At 31.4% G+C, this 22256-nt stretch overlaps 3 protein-coding genes and 2 non-coding genes across 5 annotated transcripts in view; 2 read left to right on the plus strand and 3 right to left on the minus strand.

Annotated features, from left to right (window-relative positions):
• Nucleotides 1-447: 447 nt before the first annotated feature.
• On the minus strand, nt 448-4620 carry LOC112515344 (universal stress protein A-like protein). Its single transcript, XM_025122104.1, has 4 exons — nt 4348-4620; nt 2575-2696; nt 1925-2043; nt 448-761 (listed from the first exon to the last, which is right to left on the minus strand). Exons 1-4 carry the CDS (start codon nt 4538-4540, stop codon nt 653-655), a joined length of 543 nt encoding a protein of 180 aa, XP_024977872.1. The 5' UTR covers nt 4541-4620; the 3' UTR covers nt 448-652.
• Nucleotides 4621-7176: 2556 nt separating this feature from the next.
• LOC112515620 lies at nt 7177-7677 on the minus strand. Its single transcript, XM_025122520.1, has one exon. It carries the CDS (start codon nt 7675-7677, stop codon nt 7177-7179), a length of 501 nt encoding a protein of 166 aa, XP_024978288.1.
• An 11029-nt stretch (nt 7678-18706) lies between these two features.
• LOC112516068 lies at nt 18707-18802 on the plus strand. The gene has a single exon (XR_003069586.1). It is a non-coding gene; the product is annotated as a small nucleolar RNA snoR1 (small nucleolar RNA).
• Nucleotides 18803-18965: 163 nt separating this feature from the next.
• Nucleotides 18966-19096, plus strand: LOC112516071. Its single transcript, XR_003069589.1, has one exon. It is a non-coding gene; the product is annotated as a small nucleolar RNA snoR77 (small nucleolar RNA).
• Nucleotides 19097-21895: 2799 nt separating this feature from the next.
• Nucleotides 21896-22256, minus strand: part of LOC112515856 (valine N-monooxygenase 1-like) — a 3059-nt gene continuing 2698 nt past the window's right edge. The window contains exon 3 of the mRNA XM_025122804.1: nt 21896-22256. This exon is cut by the window's right edge and continues 495 nt beyond it. Within this exon, the coding sequence (XP_024978572.1) occupies nt 22122-22256 (135 nt within the window). The 3' untranslated portion in view covers nt 21896-22121.

The following is a 22256-nucleotide window of genomic DNA, read 5'->3' on the forward strand; positions in this document are numbered from 1 at the left end:
CGTGCACTGGCATCGGGTATAAAATGGAGGACGGTATGTGAAAATGAGATTATATAAAGACAAAAGAACTTACTGTCTCGTGTTTAGCGTAACATTTAAGCAGTCCCTAGATATGATTGGTATTGGTATTGGTATTGGTATTGGTATGTAAAAAAATGACAGACCAGAAACTTGTCTTGTTTTTAGTGTAACATATAAAACGGCACTCGACATAATGCTTAATGTAATATGCATTCAAGACAAACTTGGTAAATTGCTGAAATATTATGTCAATATGAAGTATTAAAACATTCCATACTTGTTTATCTACCAAAGACATCCTTGATCGTAGTCCAGTACATGGGGTGAAATACCAACCATCCCATGAGATTTTTAAATCTCATGTTTATGGGATTTCATTTTAACCGAATGCGGATTCTATTCCCACCAAATGCTGCAAACGAGACGGGGCTAGAGGTTTTGTAGGATATCCATATTCATCGACCATTGCACGAAACACAAGGCCAAATAACATTTATCGTTTTTAAAACAAACACACAATAACTATATAGGCGAAAAGGGTCATAAAAGAAGGGAAAAAGGACTCGGAAGATATATCCAAATCTTTGATGAAAAATATAAAACATACACAGGTAAATATATGAACAAACATTCAGTCATCTACGGGATCTTGGGGAGTTTCGTCTGCGCTGCGTTTGATTGTTACAACGGGGCATTCACAATGCTTCACACAAAATTCGCTCACCGTTCCTACAAAAACCCTGTTCAAGAAAGAATACAAGTGTCATGGTCCAAATCCATGTTATAGGTCAGGTAAATTAACCAAACCAAATGAACTCCGTACGTGTAAGATGGTGGGGTCTAGGAGGGGCAGGATGTAGGCAGACCTGATTCTTACCCTCAAAGAGTAGAGTGACTATTTCCATGAATACCCTTGGCTAGATAATAATTGTAGATCATTCCAATATGAATTTTTTAAAGCGGTGACACCATTTGACCATATGGGTGAAAACTATAGAAATTAGCGGTTTGTATTTGCAAATGTCTCGAGTTCGGTGGTTCATTTAGGTATGTAAGCTTAAATGATATTTTAATTAAATCCATGACCTCCTGGCATATTAAATAAAAAATGGCTTCATACTCATCAAAAGATGAATGATGGAATATGCTTAGAATATATATATATATATACACACACTGGGGAGCGATCAAATGAAAACCACTCAATTTGTAAAAACCGTAAAAACCTCATTCCACCAATCATAATTTTTCATTTTGTTCATTTTTTTGTAATTATGAGAGGTTGATTAATCATTTTTATTGTGGAGGATGTTAATCWTGGATATTATCATCTTCAWTATTTTAATTTTAGAGAAATACATRRAACARTTTMATTAAAATTTCATTAARTAKTATATGAAACAATTTCATAACCATATATGAAACAAMTTCATCAAAAAAARKWWTTATATGAAACAATTTCACAAGATTAAACAATTTCATGAAAAAATTTCATAAGATTAAACAATGAAATCGACGGATGAGGGTGGTTTGCACGGTTTTTACAAATTGTAGTGGTTTTCATTTGATCGCTCCCCTACACACACACACATATATATATAGATAGATAGACATATAAATAGAAGAGAGATCTTTTATAAACCCAACCATTAATACAAACCATAAAAACCAATTAATTGAGAGTTTATTTATTATGATTTGAATATTTATGGAAGATTATCAGAGTTCATTTATTATGATCAACGCTTTATATTAGGAAATAATCGAGGTATACATTGAATCAAATATTGATTAGACTAGATGAAGGGTTGAGATTGTTTTGTATACTAATGGTTGGGTTTATAAATGAAACCACCTCTATGTATGTGTATACACTCACACACAGATTAGAAAATATACATACCTCTGGAAGGGACCAAGACCCCTGTTCCCAACAACAAGGAGGTCTGGTTGGACTCTTTTAACCTCATGGCAGATTACTTCTTTGGGATCACCCTTCTTAATCCATGCTTCACAAGCAACCTATGAGAATTTTAATTAGCACGGTGAGGAGAAACGACACATGGTCGAATAGTTTCGTTTAGCGGCATGAAAAGGGAAGGGTGAGTTAAACCCATGACCTCCAAGGTAACTACCATGCGGGAGATGTTTGAAAATATTTGGAACCCCATTAGATTACTCTCTAAAAAAGTCCTTGAGGAAATAAACGGAGTTCTAACATATATTGAAGAGAAAGTGTCCAAATTTAGCTGGTGTGGAACTCCAACACGCCACCTCCAACAGAGACTAGACAGGCAAAGATGTCCTAGATAGGCGGACAGTAAACCTTCTGTGATACCATGTACAAATGTGAGAATATGTGGAATTCCATTAGATTACAGTCCAAAAGAGTAACCGAGGAGAGATGCGGAGTTCCAACATAAATTGAAGAGAAACTGTCCAAATCTAGTAGATGTGGGACTCTAACAAGATGGACTCAAATACCACAAAGATGTGCCATGTGTGTGTCTGAGAGAATGTGTGTGTGTGAGAGAGAGAGAGAGAGAGAGAGACCCCTATTTCATGACTTCTGTTCACAAAGTACTCAAGAAGATGAGATCCATTAATCTTGTCCTTGCGATTGAGATCTCTAAAATCTTCCGGTGAGGCATATATACTATCAATATCATCAAAACCTAGCGCAATAAGAATGAAAACTCGTCAAATGCTATTGATTTTATCATCATATCTACACAAGAAGCAGTCATTGTCTCGGAAGTCAAAACCACATGCAAGGGAAGAGAGACTAGACAACTTTAAAATCATGTTTCACTTTATCATCATTTATAATTGATAGTAATATGAACTTCAGCCCTTTTTGTTTTCACATAATGCACAAGTATTTAAACAACTTCAAATCTCTGATTCGAACATCCTGTCAATGACTAGATACAGTTTTATGGCTGATACATTACATATATGTGTGAATAACCACCGGTACCAAAAGCGACATTCTTCATAACTAGTTTTATTCATTGTGAATAATGGAACCAAAATAAAACATGTATGAACTAGATTTAATCTTGGCATAAAAGAGGGGTATTCTTCATAAGAGGAGGTTTCCACCAACTTCTTATTTCTCTAAGCAACGAAATATCACAACCTATGCTGTTACAGCAGTCAAAATATGAAATTGTGGTCACGACTGTGATCTGATATAGTAGTTATCGCAATAGTATAGCATCCAAAAATAGAGGTTTATATATAATTTATATATATATATGTATGTATATATGTATATATATATATATGTATGTATATATATATATGTATGTATGTATATATATATATATATGTATGTATGTATGTATATGTATATATGTATGTATGTATGTATATTTTGGCAGTCAAAAGTCCATTTAGTAGTTATTGAAATTGCATATTAATATGTATGTTTCGACAGCTACATCCGTGCTCCTAACAATCCTAACAATTAAAAAGAAATAACTAGTGTCTCAAATGACTTAATAAAGTCAAAACAAGCTGAATTTCAGCTTCAAAATTGACATCGTTTCAAAATATTGTTGAGCAACTTCAAAACTGAGAAGTCGTGAACTTCGAAAATCTTAACCTAAACCTAAAAGAGCTTGATACTTAGCCAAAATTTTTGAGCCCAACACTTAAATAGCCCAGCTAAAGTACACAAGAAAAATCATGGATTTAGCACCGTTATTACAACTGAAATTGGTGGTCAAAATGTGGCAAATAGCACCACTGTTTTGCAAAGCTATTCTACGAGGACCGCAAACCACTATACCACCACTACAGCGGCACGATTAACAGCATAGAACAGAACTTGATCAAAGAAAAGTTTGAGCACTACTGCACATTGGCATTGACAACATTCAACAGTCGCAAATTAGATAAACTAACCCAATAAGCCTAAGAACCATCTATCATGTAGATTAACCAGCAAAAACTACATCTCACTCACCATATTCCTCATCAGATTCGAAATTAACACCTATATTAGATCGTATAATGCATAAACACAGCACAATTCATATAAAGAAGAGATCCGTAAGAAAGACACCAGACCATTACAATATTACTCCCTTTCAGAAACAGTAAAAGCAGCAAATCATATAAACCCTAAATTCATCACACAAATTCATAAAATCGAAACTTAATACATGTAGATCCAAATTAAACTAACAAATTACACAACGAAGAAACCTAAATCGATTAAAATTCGATTTCACAAACCCTAAAATCAGTTCGAAATCGAAAATAACAAGTAATTATGGAAAATAAGCACGAAAAACATATAAAGCGAAAAAGTATTACCGTCTTCATCAGGAACTTGGACATGGAGAAATAAGAGCTTAAAACCAGAGGTATTTGAACGAATGATTTTGTTCAAGGTCCATTCGAAAGCTGATTTGCTACTAATTGAAGCATGTGGATAACCTTTGATGCTTGACTCGTTCACTCCCATCATTATCCGAGTCACTTCCGAGTCAACTCGGATCGTCGCCATGGATGCTTGCTTGCTTCCTGCTTCTAAACTCGATGTTATGTTTTCTTTCTTGAGGAGGTCTCTGGTATGTCGCTGCCCGTGAACACATGTCGTGTCCCGGGACTTATGAATTATGAACACGTGTCGTAGAATGATTGGTGAAAATATAATATATTTTTTTCTAAAATAAAGAGTAAATTATGATTTTTGGTCGACTTATTTCTAATAATTTCGATTTTCATCCTCTTATTTTTAACATTGACATCCAAATCACTATACAAGCAGATTAATCACAGGGTGACCACATTTGTTACAAGTAGTCTGGACTCTGAAGTCATCGTATTTGAACCTTTGTGGCCACAAGAGAGTATCTTATTCCTTATTGGATTCGAACCTGGGACCTTCAAGCACTTTTGACATTTGGAGTCCATACTTAAACCAATCAGACTATGATTTCGATTTTCATCTTTGTAGTTTAAAAGTTATGATTTTTTATTTTTTTTGTTTGTAATTTATTACTATTTTTGTACCTAATGTAATTCGTATCTTTAAGTACAAGAGATCAAAATAGTGAAGTATTGTAAACCACAAAGTCCGAAACAAAAATGTAATATAGATCATAAGTATGAAAATAGCAATAAATTACAAATTATAGGGGCTAAAATTGTAACTTTTAAACCATAGGGACCAAAATAAAAAATTGTTAACTATAATTTAGGGACCGTTTACTAAACACTTATTTGGTAAGTGCTTACAAGATAAATTTTCTTATCGGATGAACATGAGAAGAGACAATAATCTTATCGGGTAAGAGCAATGAAAAATGATAGAGAGTCTTATCCGGTAAGTAAGGATGACGACTCTTATCTAGGTAAGCACTTACCCAGTAACTTGTTGTATTCTATATGTTTGGATGTACTAAAATCTTATGTATCAAAATAAATTATAATGTTGAATCATATTGGTAAGCACTTACCTGCTAAGCATTTGGGTAAACGGCCCCTTACTCAAATACAAAATTATACATATTCTTACAATTTTATGAAAAGGTTATATTTAAGAAAATATGGTAATGATAAAAATTATCGCTACTAAGGTTATGTCTTATTTGTTATTAAAAAAAAATCTCTTATTAGTCTTTTATATCTGATTTATTATGAGGTATGATTGTTCAAACTGTTTGTTTTTTTTGTAATTTTTTAGACATTTATGTTTTATTCTCATCTTATCTGATAAGAGGTAAACCAGCCTTTTTTTTTCTTCTAATTATTCTCCAAGCCCTCAGCAACGACATTTCTCCATCGATTAGCCCTAATTTCATTGTAAATAATTACCAAACAATTATATTTTATTTTACATTATATCACGATAGTCTTTTAATTATTCTGACCATTTGATCATGTAAAATTAAACCATTCAACAACTGTCCTAATAGTAAAACACTCTTTGAAAGAAAAAAGTACCGAGGAAAAAGAAGAAGAGACAGGGTCACGGAGAGTGGAATTGTACAAGTGTTATGAAAGCATTGTGTGGGACACTACGACATGCACATAAACATTCTACACTTTACCAATTTCTGTCCTTCCATCACCTCATATTTCATTTCCCCCCCTCCCTTTTTTTTTAACTCGATCCAAATATAACTCATTTGCATTATTGCATATTTTTAACCATGATGACCAAGTCAACTTTTACGTACATCGACTAATCATGGGACTGTAAAGATTAGAGAATAGCCAGAAAAATTCCTAGACAATACATGACTCGAACCGTTGATCTCTTAGGAGAATCCCCAAAAGAAGAGTCTTATTGTTAATTGAGCTAACCCAATGAGAGTTTATTGTACATTTTCTTTTGTTAATTAGGGGTCCAGATTACGCATACCTTGACTAATCCTCAGTAGCCTTGCAAGACTCGAACTGATGACCTACAAGGAGAATCCCCAAAAGCCAACCTTTATTGCCAATTGAGTTAACCCCACAAGGTTTTATTGTACAATTTTTTTAACATGAGAAAATGTGGAATCCCTTGAATTAATCTCTAAAAGGGTTTCTTATGACATAACGGAAGTTCCAATACATATATAAAGGAGAAATGATACAGGTCTAGCCGATGTTAGACTCTAACATGCTCCCTTCAATAGAAGCTGAACGGGCACAGATCATCCAGAACGTTGAGAGGGACTAGACAAATATAGATGTCTAAAAGTGTCAATTTCTAGAGTGGTACACTTTGATTATGATACATCATATGAAAATATGTAAAACTCATGATTAATCTTTAAAAGAGCAATTGAAGGGATAATAAAAGTTCGAGAAACGGTATCATGTATCCCACCACTAAAAAATGGTTTTTATACGTAATGTATCTGGTATACAGGATATGAGGAATAAAAGAAAAAAATGTTGTCTAATATTTGGTACAAAACTACGAATTAGGTTGGGACAGAACAAGACTGAACGAGACAACAATGCAGTTTTTTTTTTGTCTAACTATGGAGGAAAAATAGGAAGATTGGACAAGATAGTAAATCACTAAACTACCCCTGTCAAATTAAGAATCTTTACCATCAACCTTGCTTGCGAGTATAAATACATTCTAAAAATACGAGTTAATAATGAATGCATTGTTTAGTACCGAAACTGCCCTTGGTGGTGTTACTCAAGCGACTGAATTCCAGTGAAGGAGAGCCTGCCAAAACCCAAGTGATCGATTTTATACAACTCTAGCCAAACCTTCTCTGCCTCAAACCTTGCACTGTACTCTTCTTTTTCCTCTTCTTCCAAGTTTTGAGATTTCCTATTTACTCCCTTATCTTTTCTCGAAATTCCATTTCTGTCCTTGTCTGTATCGTCGTTTTTTAACTTCTTTCTCCTTTTCTTTTTATTATCCAAACCCAAACACTTTCTGCCCATCATCCATGGAAGCTTCAGGAAAGTGAGGGTGAAGAAGTTGACGACGGCGCATGGGCAGCAACACACCGCCACGCAGTCGGCGATCACCCCGCCGGTACATGATCGGCATGACTGGCCGGAGCAACCCACCTCGGAATCTCCTGGTGGTCTGGTTTCCTCCACCGGGTACCGGTGCTTTCTTCTGCTGATTCCGGTGGTGGTTGATGGAGGTTCACATGGGCAATTGTTTTCTTCCCTGCCCATCCGAATTCTTAAAGTTTGAGGTGGTGGCACGGTGGCGCCGGCGGCGTCTAATCAAACCTTACAAAGAGAACACACATTATTAGTTTTATTTCTCCAATTTTTCTCTGTGTGTAGATACTGCATTATAATTTATACCCACAAATCTCTCTCCCTCTCTCTCTCTAGAATTGAAAGATATATAGAAAGAGAGTTGTGTGCAGAGGAGGAGTAGAAAGCAGATGGTTTAATGGAAGTGGGTTTGTCTTGTTTTTCCACTTTTTTTCATATATATATATATATATATATATATGAACTTGTGATAGCCTTTGTTATTTTACCTACCATTTCACATAATTTTTTTTCATTTATAGTTTGGATTTAGTATATAATTAATATATATTTATTTTCAAATACGAACATTTATTATTTGTTTGTGAAACAAAAATGTAATTGAAATTTTTCATGTAACAAACCGAATATATATGAAACAAATGTGTGTTAATAAATATATTAAATTTTACAGTTAAATAGAAAAAATCATATAAAATAATCACTTATAATGATAGTTCTCAAATAACTAAATCCCTTTTATGTATGAGTGTTTATATTTATCTTCTTTTACAAACCCAATAATTCATGCAAACATATAAACCAATCTGAATGTGTAACATGTGAAAGTACAATGTTATTTTATATATAAAATATTTAAAACTGTCCATTTTCATAAACGAAACAATTATTAACGCTTCTAAAATAAAACAACACTTTATAAACACCGCTTTTCACAACTACCGTTTCATATATGAAATATAAAAAGTGGTTTATAGTGGTATTGAATATGTAAAATAATAGGAGTTTATTTTATATAGCTATATTTTGTGAGACTTTTTCCATGCAGTTGTGATTCTTGGATTTCTAAAGGGGGTTGGGGTTGGGGTTGTGAAGTCCATGTAATTAAATAATCTGGAAGTTAAAGGTATACCCCAGATGTTAGAGGGAGTACCATCAGCACGCACCTATACTTGCGTGATCCTCACGCTCTTTTTGTCGTTGCACAAATTTTATAAACTTAATGTTTTATGTATTATTTTTATGTTACAACAACCTAAATTTATATAAAATTAGAAAAACTATGGTTTTTGAAATAAATATGTTGAAAAATTACAGATGGCACAGACTTTCATGCCAGAAAAAGACGAAATGTGTATACATTTATTGTCCATTTCATGGCACAAATTTGTACGCATATATATGTTTTAAAAAACATAATACAATGAAATCGAAAAAAAAACTTGTACAATTTATTTATATCTTTTAAGATTTATTAATGAATAAAATATATAAGATTTTGAGAAAATCCAAGAAAAAAATGCTAATTTTTTATATGCCCAAGAAAACATGCTATTTTCTGAGCCAAAAATATGATATGTTGCGGTTTCTTATATGCATATAGGAAAGTATTTTCAAGATTTGGTCAAAAAATTTAAAAGATAATCAGCAAACTACATGTATTGAATATACTTTTCGTGTTATTAAGTTAATTAAATCATATAAAAAACATTTTTTAATCACCTTAAATTATTAGTAGAGTCTTATAAACATACAAAAAAGACATAAAATAATCCATTGACAAAAGTTAGATATTAAATTAAATAACGCATACGAACTAAAATAATATTTAGAAATAAAAGATTCATAATTTCTTTATCTTTTTGATTATACAAACGTTCTTTGGTTGTGTGGGTGAGGTGTAAAACAATCATTCAACTGGTTTTAAACGTACTATTGAATATAGATTCTTTTGAGAGATAGAGAGACTTGGAATCTAAAATTAATAGATAAAGATTAATGGATTCAAAAGTGAAATTACCCGAGGGTTAGGGTCATGTTTTCGTGAAACCCATTACACCATAAAATAATACTAAAATTTTACAGTAAAACGTTGTGAAGGTACAAAAAAATATCAAACCTTCACATTAAAACACCATGAATGTTTACTTTCACAATGTTTTGTTGTCAAAGTTCAGTGTTATTTATGTAGTTTAATAAGTCTTACGAAAACAATCTGTTCTCAGATTGTTACCAAGTCATACCGAAAGCAAGTTAATTGCCACATGCATGTTACTAGGAATCTTACAATCATGGGAGTTCTTTTTGGATAGTTTTTGGAAGTATATAACACAACTCACATACATTTCTCACATTTGATTAGATTCGAACACTAAATTTAGAAAAGTTGCGTTATTGGAATCGTTAGACCAATGGTCCTTTGGTTTTTGTTGATGAACGGTTAGATTACTGGTTTACGTTAGCCACTAGCAATGACAGACCCAAGATTTTTATTGAACTGATGCACCTTTAAGGTGGATCAAAGATTTTTTTTGAAGTTTTGGTTTATTTCGATGAACTTTTTTGGTTTTTGTGGATGATTTCGAGAGATTCTTTTGTTTCTTGGTTGATTTCGAGGGTTTTTTTTAGTTTTTTGGTTAATGTACCATATATTTTCTAATATCTCAGAGCCGTTCAAATTCTAGTGGATGCATCATTTACACAAAAAAAGTTATCATCAAAATCGGTTAAATAGGTGTAAGGGACCCAACCGAGCAACTCATAGGTTCGCCTCTAGCCACTAGTCCCATTTGACACTCACTTCTACTTTTTTGTAAACAAGGGATTGAATTGCATTGGGGTGAAATTGAGAGAAGGGGGTAAGAGAAATGACATATCAGACACAGCCAAATTAATAAAACTATTACCTGCAGTGGTATGTCGTGTTACAAACTCATCTCTTCATGTGTTCCATCTTATTTAAGGTTTACTAGCTATGACATGTGCTTTCCTCTACCCTTGTCCTTTCTACTTTATCTCTAAATCCTCTTTTGTTACTTGATTTGTCAAGGCATATTGGACTCCACTTCTGCTTTTCATGACTTTAGATTAGGGTAAGCCACCAAAGGTAGGTCACTTGTTTCATTTGTGGTTGCAGACCTAATTAACATGCTCTTGGAAATTCAATCTTCCCATGTTCTAGTTGTGTATTATTAAATTAAAGAATCTGTTTGGTACATTTGTCTTTGCTCTATGTAACAATTTGTTCAGAAAATGGGATCTTTGAGCCCTTTATAAGCTTTAAGTTGTAGGTTACCAATAACTTTCACCATTATTTTAAGTTAAATTCAAAGTTATCGGAACTTCATTGCTTTGTACAATGTAGGTGAAAATATGCCATGTTATCCTCCATTGGCCTTTTGCCAATCTATGTTTCAAACTAATCATATTTCTACCGTAAGGGTCCTTAAGGCCAACAATATCCCGATTAAAGGGAAGATCCTAACCTCTAGGTGCAACATGTATAGAGAAATGAATTAACATGAAAAAAAATACATGGAACTCACAAAATAAGTTTTTATGGAAATTATCATCATGAAGTTTTATGGAAGTACTTAGGGGCCGTTTATTAAACACTTATCAGGTAAGTATTTTTTGGGTAATTTTCCTCGGATGAATATGACAATGGTCAAGAATCTTACCCGGTAAGAACGATGATAAGGATGGAGAGTCTTACCCGATAAGTGAAGGTGACGACTCTTACCCAGGTAAGCGCTTACCAGGTAAATTGTTGTATATGATACGTTTTGATTTACTACAATTTTACCCAATAAAATAAAATTATAGTGTTGACTCCCAATGTTAAACACTTACCGGATAAATATTTAGGTAAACGACACCTTAGTTGAATGAAATGAAAATGATGTTGCAAACAAAAGTGGGTTTTTATGTTTCCTCTCCAATTATTATGATATTACATCATGGAAGAGGACCAATAGATTGACTAATTTAAAGCAAAAACCAGATTCAAAAAGCAATTGACATCCTTCCTCAATGTCGCCAACAGTTAGAAATATAAAAGGACCTTCAAACTTTTAGAGATAAATTAAAAGTGGAGCGAGTGTAAACGGACATTGTTCAAATCCTTTTTGAAATTGAAAACTTTCAGATTTCACGCATTCAGTCACGCTTTCGGTCAACCATTTAGTAACCGCTCAAAAAACGATCCTCGAAAAGGGCGGAAGATTTTTGACTTGAATTCATCTATGGAAAAACTTGAAGAAGTCATAGAGAAGACGGTCAAAACTCTCAACAAGCATTTAGAACATTTTCATCGTGTTTAACAAGTGGAAAAAAAAACAGAAATCCGTAAGAACCTTTCGTACTATCTCTGCATGTAGTAGTGATAGTGAATGATTGATGCACGGCTGATGAACTAAAACTCTAAAAAAGTGTGAACAATCAGAAGAATCTGACCTTAATTCTAACCGATAACAACATCTTGGCATTTAATCGAGAACCAAATCAACACAAAACGTCATTTTCTCACCACGTATATTCAAACACATCTAGAATCGATAGTAATCATCATCATTTTATCAAGCAATTAAAGCAGAACAATTACGAATAAAAAGGTGCATAAACCAGACGATGACGATTATTCAAAAAAATAGCAGGTAAAAACAACAAATCGATAAAAAAAAAAAACTTTAAGCAAATTACCTCATGCGATCACCAATCCAAATCAAATCCGCCACAAATTAAGCGTCCGTCATTGGATAATCTTCAAATTACACCGCCTGTATCCTTCGTTCGAATGAATCTGACACTGGATTAACCACAAATAGACTAATTATCGCATTCCGAAGAGAGATGGATTACCAGTGATTCAATCTCTCCATAGAAATCGAGAGTTCAAACCAATGATGCTTTTGATTTGATGAAAGGGGCAAATATTATCAAAGTCACACATACATGAATCACTCTTTAACTGTGTGTGTCTGGGAGTTTGGGCGGTTTATGGAGGAGATGCAATGTATTTTTTTAATTACAATATTTAAATATTATGATTATATTTTATATAAATTAAATCATAATTTAAATATTTGAGTATTTTAAAATGGTGGAAAAAGTTGGGAGGGAAAAAAAAGGTGTGGACGGGGGATTTTAATATAAAGTTATTAATATAATTAATTTTAATTTTTTATGATAAAACCATGCATTTTAAATAATTTATTAATTACATTATTTTCGTTTAACTTTAATTAATTAGTGATATAAATTTTAGATAACGATTGATTCTTATCGAAATACAGAAGATTGTGTTTGAAAGTAAACGTGGTTTAACCACAAGAATGATGTCTGATTGGTTTGAGTTTGAGCTCTAAATGTCAAAAGTGTCTCAAGGTTTCAGGTTCGAATCCAAGTATGCATAAAAATCTATTTATGTCCACTGAGGTTCAAATACAGTGATTCTGAGCTACCCTTGAAGCGGGTGGTCATTCTGTGATTAGTCGGTTTGCATAGTGAGTTGATTTTTTTTATTAACCTGGATATCCAAACCGCTATGTGAGCACGTTTAACTGTGTAGTTGTGGTGGGATCCGGTGCATTAGTGTTGGTATGATTATACCCAACGGGTTGAATATTTAAGTTCAATATTTATGTGCAATCGTCTATGATAGATAAATTTGTAAAATAACTCGGTATGAGACGGACTGATATTAAGTTATATATTTATTCTGTTAAAGTATTATGTTGTAAATTGTCTAAAGTTTTAATTTAGCCATCATTTTGGAGTGTTTTTTTTGTAAAATCTGTTTTAGATTACGTAACATTTCTCATGGTAAAATTATGGGTGTTACATTTTTTGCTCCAAAAATGTTTAGATACTTAATCTTTCAAAATATGAAAGTCCATTGGATTTTTTTCATTATTTTATCATCTTAACCAGTTGTATATGTCATAAGAATGTATCTAGCTGATTTTAGAAAGTCAAACAGGTTTTGGAATGTTCAAGAACTTATTTGTTCCAAAAAAATTGTCCAAAGACTTATTTGTTTCAAAAAATTATCCAATGACTTAATCATTCCAAACGTTAAAGTCTGTTGCATTTATTAAACTTTTCTCATAGATAAAATCATTTTTCGTTCATGAGTAATCATCTCCAAACTTGGAGAATTTCCTCATTCTTTCATTTACTTTCTCCATTTTATCAAAGGGTTTGGACTGTTGGAGTAAAAAAAATTTAAATCTTCATTACAAATAATCAGATATAACATAACTGTTGAAAATACTTTAAATAATCTATATTATATTATAAAATATTTGATAAAAACCACTTTTTATGCGTAAAATACTGTTTATGAATGTATATTACTTAAAACTCAAGATTGCAAGTAGATTGTGCGTAAGTACAACTTATTAAAGCTCCGTATCGGAATTCGTATAACTATCTGCAGATAAACATAATCAAATACATGATAAACATTTCATTTTAAATATAAAAAATCTAAAATATAATTAGGATAATCATTGAGTTATAACAGAATACTTAATTATTAACTTTATAAAATGTTATATTATTAAACCAAAAATAAATTATTTTGTTATTAAACTTAAATCAAATTATAATAATTTTTTTTAAAAGAAATTACATAAAAAACGAGAACTTTTAAATAGTTGATTTGATATTAACATTGATATATTTTTTTCAAATTTTTATGATATCTTCAAATTTATATTTTATTCAAAAATAAAATTATTATTGTTTTYTTAAAAACACATAAAATYGTATTATAACATYRACARAGACAAATAATAAAATAGAACATTAAAATAGAGATRTGTCTCGCTGCATTACGCAAGTACTTCTCTAGTTAATTATTAATATTTTTAAAATATGATTTTTTTTTAAAAACCGAAAAGAGAGGTTTATTTTCATTTGATTTGCATGAAGAATAGACCACAATGCACGTGAAAATTTATGGGGATCCTTTGCTTAATGCCTTTTTTATTTTCTTTTGAATTTCTCCCGTGCTTCAATAGATTCCCGAAACTAACCTCGGGTTTATATATAAATCAATAATTTCTTTTTCAATAAACTGGATTTTCCATTTTTTTTTAATTTTTATCTTTAATTGCTTGCTTTGATATATTATTAATAATTTCTTTTTCAATTTTTTAAATATTAATTTATCTTTATTTTCGTTATTTTCTATAAAGTTTTATCTGTATCGTTGAAAAAGTATAACTGTTACAATGGTTTTGACCATAAACTTTTAATTCTAAACTATAAGGGTGGTGTCGATTGGTTTGAGGTTGGTATCTAAAGGCTAAAAATGTCTGAAGGTCTCAGGTTCGAATCTAAGGAGGAATAAAAATCTCTTGTGATCACAGAGGTTCAAATGCGGTGACTCCAGGCTACCCGCTTTGCTGGGATTCGTCGGCTCACATAGCGGGTTGGATATCCAAGTTAATAATAAAAAAAACCCTTTAATTCTATTAAAGAATTTTCAACAGATTTTTTAAAATGGGCATTATGAAATGATTTTTGCTTCGACATAATCTTAATTTACCATATGCATCGATATATTACTGAAATGGAGATTTTCAGGTACTTATGGAGAAAGCTGGAGCGAAATAAATGATTTGGGGAAGTTTTAAAACGGGATTAGTTAGGAGAGATAAATGATTATGTATTTTTTTTCCACCAATAAAATCTTTGAAATTAAATGTTTAAGACGTAGATTTTTTTATTAATAATATAATTAATGTTATAATATGTAAAAAGGAGATATTGTTAGATTTAATGTAAAGAGCTGTTTGTTTATCTCTTAATAGTTCAATTAAGAGACATCATTTGAATTGTTAAGAGGTGAATATTGTTTGGCAAAAAAAAGTCTGTCTCTTACTGGTTTTAAAACCCTCTGATTGATTTTGTATCTTGGGTCTCCCTTAACCATTCAATTCCCTAATTTCATTGTATACAATTATCGTACAATTTTTTTTTTTGCACTATATCATGAAAGCCTTTTAATCATTCTGCACCAAATCATTTATCAACTGTCAAACAGTCGCTAATTCTTTTTCATATATTTTGATTTTTGATTTTAGAGAGATTTTAAAAAATCAGTTGAAGATGGTTTTAAGTAGTTGTTATAGTTTTTTTATGATGATATGTTCGTAAAAAGGATATTAATGGTGAATTTTAGTTGCAATGAGGCCCTCCAAATTTGATCGAGAGAGTTTTAGGTAATGTTTTTTTTTTGAAACATATAATATTTATATATGGTAAATAGAACAAATAAATTCACACACTCTTCTCACATTTGGTGAGATTTGAAACTCTTGACCTCCTATGAGGTCAAAGACTCACATACCGCTAGACCAAAGACCATTTGATGTATTTTAGGTAATGTTTATTTGGGATAAACACAAAGTTACGTCACTGCAGGACTTAAACTAATAGCTTACGACATAAGAGAATTTTTTTGTAGAAAATAAATTTATACAATTTTATGCTATCACATTGTAAGATTTTTGTTTTTGGGTAAAATGCACAAAATAGCAATCTACTTTCATAAATTTCTTTATTATAACATTGTACTTTCAGTTTTTTTTATTACAGCAATGTATTTTCAAACTATTTTTTATTAAGACATTGTACTTTGAATTTTTTTACCCATTATAGCATTGGGTAACATTTTGATTTGAATTTACCCATTATACCAGGTTTTCATGTCACCTCATTGTCCACGTAGGCTATCCACATAAACTATGGTGATGTGACTTTTTTTACTACATCATTGTACTTTCAAAATTATTTTATTATAACATCTACTAGTTCTTATTAAACACTGTATTTTTAATTTTAATGTTTAGATATCTTACATATTATTTAATAAATATATTAAATGAATTAAAAAATTTAAATTATTCATTAATATACCAATATCAATAAACTAATGATGTCGCTAATATTTAAAAAAAATGTGTTTTTTGGAAAAAAAAATTGTTTATTTTTTACCAAAAAATATTATATTTTAAAAGATATATTATATTTGTTCAAAAAGTTCACTTGACGTATAAATATGTTAAATTAATTTGATTTTTTTTGAATTATTTATTAATATAACAATATTAAAAAATTGTAGATCATAATTTATTTCGTTAACATTTTAAAGAGAACTTTAAAAGATATGTGTTTATTTGAACAAAATAAAATAAGAAGTGTTACATTTTTTACAAACAAAATATATCTCGTAAATAATGTTTTATATTTATTTAAGAAATTTTTTACTCTAAAATATTTAATTTGCATGCAACTTAATAAGAAAAAGTAAAAAAAAAATTAAATATTTTTTTAGATTATAACAATGAAAAATAGAAATCACCAATAATAATATGAAATAAGTTTTTACTTTTATTTTAGTTAAGTCATCAAAATGATGTGTCATCCATATCACCTCATTAAAGTTACATAAGCAAAAAAAGTCAAGAGTTAACCGGTTTAAAAGGTAACAGATTAGTTATTGCTATTATGGGTAGATTTTTTAAAGTACAATGCCTTAATAAAAAATAGTTTGAAAGTACATTGCTGTAATAAAGAAAAACAAAAGTAAAATGTTATAATAAGAAATTTTATGAAAGTAAGTTGCTATTTCATGCATTTTTTTATGTCTCTTCTTGATGATTCCAATTTTTTTTCAAAGCAAAAAAATTTAATTAACCTGGATATTCAATCCACTATTTGAGCCGACTAATCGTAGGACGATCATCTGTTTTGCGGGTAGCCCAGAGTCACCGCATTTGAACTTCCATTGTCACAAGATGATTTTTATTCCCCCTTGGGTTTGAACTTTATACCTCCATAAACTTTGTTCTTTTGGAGTCCAAGCTCAAATTAATCAGACATCACCTTTGTGATTATGGTCGTATGAAGTATTTCGTTTGCACTGTCTTAAATCTGGAGCAAACGTGAAGTTTTAATTCACCATTCAGTGTAATTATGATTTAACAGATCCGTTTCAATGATATCCATATAGATAGTCACAATATAAGAAAATGAAATGAATTTTGTGTGAGTAGTTTTAATTTTTTTATCTGTTTTGATCGGTAACTGATAAATGATATAATTATTTTAAACAAACTCTAGAATTCATAGAAGGTCTTTTTGATTAAAAGGAAGAATATATTATTTACTATATCATAAAATATTATTACAGTCTCTTAGAATTTAAAGGAAACAAATTATTATTCTACATGTACAAAATTTCAAATTTCACCATCAACGAAAATTAACCGATTATTAACAAATTGTATGAAAAAGTGACGTACTTTAACTTGATTCATATTTTGGGTAACGTACTTTCAGAATTTTTATCTTGGTACATAAGATGTAAGATTTTAAACATTTAATTACCCAAGTAACCGTTTGAAACATTAATTGGTTATCATGCTGATGTGGTATGCGATTAATGTTTCAACAAATAATACTGAGTTGGATACCACATCACTCGCCACATCAACATAATAAGCGGTTAATGTTTCAGCCGTTATCCAGATAGTTAAATGTTTAAAACTTTACATCTTAGGTACCGAAATTGATGTTTTAAAAATATGTTACTCAAAATATGAATCAAATTAAAATACATTACTTTTTTATGTAATTTATCCACTAATAAACACATTTAAACATGTAAAATGAAGGTTATATTTTTTTAACCCAACAATTACTTCATTAGTTTTGTATTTTATTTTTAATAAATAAAAATAATATTAAATTTGTAATTTACAATTAAATTTATTTAATATTTAATACGATATAAAAATAGGATTTAAAATGTTAAAGGAAAAAGGAATATATTGGGCAGGTGAGTCGAAAGAGACAGTCCGTCAAACTTCCAGCATTGACTTTATTTCATCCATGAATCTAGTAGTCACGTGCCCAAGATCCACGCACCATATGTCAAATTTCAAAATAGGCCCAAATTTATGGGCCTTAATAAAAGCCCATTTCAATTTCACATATTTCGACCGCTGAAGGCTGAAACCCTAGATCCGCCATTGATGGCCGTTTTCGCTTCCTATCTCTTTCTCACACACTCTCTCTATATATGCATTGATCAACAAGCTAATTGATGCATCCTTCAAGCGATTCCTGCAGGTTTCTTCTGTTTCGTTTTCATTTGTTCATTGAATTTGATTTATGTCTTATTATTGGTGGTGATGATCAATGCTTATTATTCTGACACCTCTTGTATGAGAATTGTCTGTAAAAAGCTTTTCGCTGAGCATATTAAGCAAAACTCTGAACCTTTTCATCTTCGTGATCAGTTTTGTTTTAAATCCGACTGATCTTCTTTTCTGTTTTTGGACGTTTTTGATCGAAATTTCGTTTTCCTTTTATGGAATGAGTTGGAATTCAGGTATTAGTGTTATGTTTTGTGGTTATAAGCAATTTATAACGATCGGATATTCAGGCAACCTCCTTCTGAATACTTAAATGAGAAGTGAGGTGTTAATCTGGTCGGAAATCGATCTCTTTAGCTCTTTCAGATTTTTCTGAGGCTTAATGCTTTTGAAGTTGGTCTAGCAAGCAAAAGGACATTCTTCTACACATTTTATTTTCGTATATTGTGATTTAAACCTCTGATTTGGATTTGAAATTAATAAGTAAAGCATTTTGGTAATTGGATTTTGTGCTGTTCTAAGTTTCATTTCAGCTACGATTTATGTTGCTTCATATCTTTGCTTCTTTGGGAAAAGTTTGTATACAACGAAAATCAGGAATGGAGTAAAGATGGAACTTCGTATTGGAGAGGGTTCTTTTGTAATAAATGACGACAAAGAAACAAATTCGTAATTTTTGACATAACTTGGGAACCAAATCCGTATTTTAATCTAAATCTAAATCTAGATAAGAACTTGTACATTTTCATATAACACACTTTATTCTATTATGTCAATTAAACACTTTGTCTCGTACACATGATTTTTTTGTAGACAGCTTTGGTTGCCATTCGTAGTTTATAAAGTTTAAATGTTAATTAAACTGGTTTACATTAAAGTCAAAATAAGAAGATATTATGGGTTGTTTACCAAATTTTCTATTAAGTCCTCTATTGATAAATTTGTATACCTACATAAATTTATATTGTTGTTTACTTTTTTATCTGAATCAACAGTCTGAATAATAGAAATTATTGATTTACCCATGAGGATGAACTACACGCTGTTTAATAAATTGTTGTTCATTTTTAAAGACAAAATGATATTTATGAAAAATAAACAAGTAGATTAGCTATTAAAAAACACCAGCAATAGATACAAATAACAATAGACAAGTAGATTAGCCATTAAAAAACACCAGCAATAGATACAGATAACAATAGACAAGTAGATTAGCCATTAAAAAACACCAAAAAACAATACTATTCTTTAATGCATAATGCAACTATTTCCTTTGCCGGAAATCAAATTAAGATTAGGCAAATTAACACTCTTTAATCTCATTATTTGATGATCAAGGAATCCAAAAAAAGTTCTGGAAAAAACAGAAGCAATGAAACAGACAAGCAACAATGAAACATTTAGCAATGGTACCCAACAGAATCAATGAAACAACAGCAATGGTTGATACTCAACAACAATCGATTTGGAGTGAAGCAATGGTTGATACTCAACAACAAACGATTTCAAGTGAAGCAATGGTTGACACTCAACAGCAATCGATTTGAAGTGAAGCAATGGTCGATACTCGAAGCAAGCAGATGGTACCCAACAACAATCGATTTGAAAAGAAGTGGGGAAGTAGTTACCTTTGGAGAATAAAGCAATCGATCGATGCTCAGCAACAATCGATTTGAAGTAGAGCAGTGGTCGATACTCGAAGCAAGCAGATGGTACCCAGCAGCAATCGATTTGAAGAGAAGTGGAGAAGTAGTTAACTTTGGAGAATAGAGCAATCGGCCGAGGAAGAAGATACCTAGGGTTCACGGTCGTTGATAGGGGAGGAAGTGTTTTGAGGAAGAAGATACACTAGGGTTCATGGCCAAGGGTATGAGGGTCTTTTTTTGGGCTTAATGGGGACAAGTGTTGTTTTTGATCTGTGCGAATAAGTCCAAAGTAAACACACCATTTTGGCTGTACGAATATGCCCATTTACTAACTAAGCTCATTAAGCCGTAAATAAACACACCTTAAGATGGATTTAATAAAAGAATATACAAGTACTAAATGCTAAGTCGATCTAACAAAACAAAACAAAACAAAATACATGAGATTTAATGGTTTTGGTATTCGGAAATGTTTAAAAAAACCTAACTAACTTTTCTGAACATTCAAATAAATTAACCATCAAACTTTTTGAAATCAGTTAATTACATTCTTCTAGCAGAAAAATTTATTTACGATGGATTGAAAGATTTTTGAATAGAAAAGAGTTTAAATGAGTTTTATTGTTTTAAAACTCTTTATCATTTTTACAAGTCTCATATTTAATTAATTCAAAAAAATATATAATATTTAATATTTAAAATAAAAAATAAAGATTAAAAACTTTGATTTAATTTTGGGTGACGTCAAGATCGAGGCTCCACTAATTTATATGTATTACGCGGCTCCATCGGTGCCTCTAATTATATGCTCACAATTATTGCTTTAAATGATTACAATACGACATTTAAAACACGATCATGTTACACTTGTTTCCTATAAAACAAATGAACCAACCTGGACTATAAATGAACAAAACTCGTGTTAATATTTGTTCGTCAAGAAAATGTGTTTGTTCGTGTTCGTTTGGTAAGATGTTAAACAAAAACTCAAAGACAACTTTTTCGTCTAAGGATGCCTAACCGCCACACCGATCATTCTGGAGAGGGGGGGGGGGGTCGGTGGGACACTGCGAGGTGGGTAGTTTATCTGGGGAGGATGCCTCCTGAAGAGTAACGAAGGGTTGCGAAGGTAGGCTCAAGAAGTATACGAACGAATATGAATTAACATAAACGAATGAACACAAATAATTCAAAAAACAACCACCATTACTCATCAATTCGTTTGTTCAACGTTCATTTACAACGTTATTTTTAACTTTTTTTCATTTTTATCCGCAATTCCGTTAGATAATGGAAAACATTGAACGGGAACAAATGAATGTCATGAACATATAAATGAATTATCCCCAGCAAGGGTGCGTTTGGTACACTGGATATGACATGATTGAGATTCATGTCCCATGTTTGGCATGACTTTTATGTGGAACAGACACAACAAGGTGGAACATGCCTGTTCCACCCTTATCCCATGGAATGGAGTGGAACAGACTTATATTTTACCATAATCTCAAAATAAAACTTAATTCTCATGTCATTTCCTGTCTAGACATCAAACACGTCCTAAATGACAAAAAAGAACAATCATCAATATTTCTCGTAAAAAATATCAGATATCAACGTCATACATAAACAAAACATAAATAAGCGAATATAAGCAAACGTTCTGCGACGTAACTGACCTAACGAGACTATTATTCGTTTAACTAAACGAACCACAACGTTTTTCACGTTTCTCCGCTTATTAAATAAACAAACTTCCCACCGAACGGTTCGTAGTTAGTTCGTATAAAAACCATTTTCAACATGTGGGGTATAGATGGTGAGGTAGACGAGGCTTCACAAGGGCTAACAATGGTTCAGCCTTCCATAAATCTTGAAGGTTCTCATTCAGATCAGCATGTGGTTCATTGGGTGGCAACTCCCAGGTGAACCC

The sequence above is a fragment of the Cynara cardunculus genome, assembly GCF_001531365.2.
Source record: "Cynara cardunculus var. scolymus isolate 2C chromosome LG 7, CcrdV1, whole genome shotgun sequence".
Lineage (NCBI taxonomy): Eukaryota > Viridiplantae > Streptophyta > Magnoliopsida > Asterales > Asteraceae > Cynara > Cynara cardunculus.

What these genes read in the sequence shown, in the direction of transcription:
- LOC112515620 (XM_025122520.1), bottom strand. Translation starts at nt 7,677, where the DNA reads ATGGGCAGGGAAGAAAACAATTGCCCATGTGAACCTCCATCAACCACC.
- LOC112515344 (XM_025122104.1), bottom strand. Translation starts at nt 4,540, where the DNA reads ATGGCGACGATCCGAGTTGACTCGGAAGTGACTCGGATAATGATGGGA. An exon ending in CCAAGTTCCTGATGAAGACG is followed by an intron (nt 2,697 to 4,347) that starts GTAATACTTTTT and finishes TTATTGCGCTAG; the next exon opens with GTTTTGATGATATTGATAGT. An exon ending in ACAGAAGTCATGAAATAGGG is followed by an intron (nt 2,044 to 2,574) that starts GTCTCTCTCTCT and finishes AAATTCTCATAG; the next exon opens with GTTGCTTGTGAAGCATGGAT.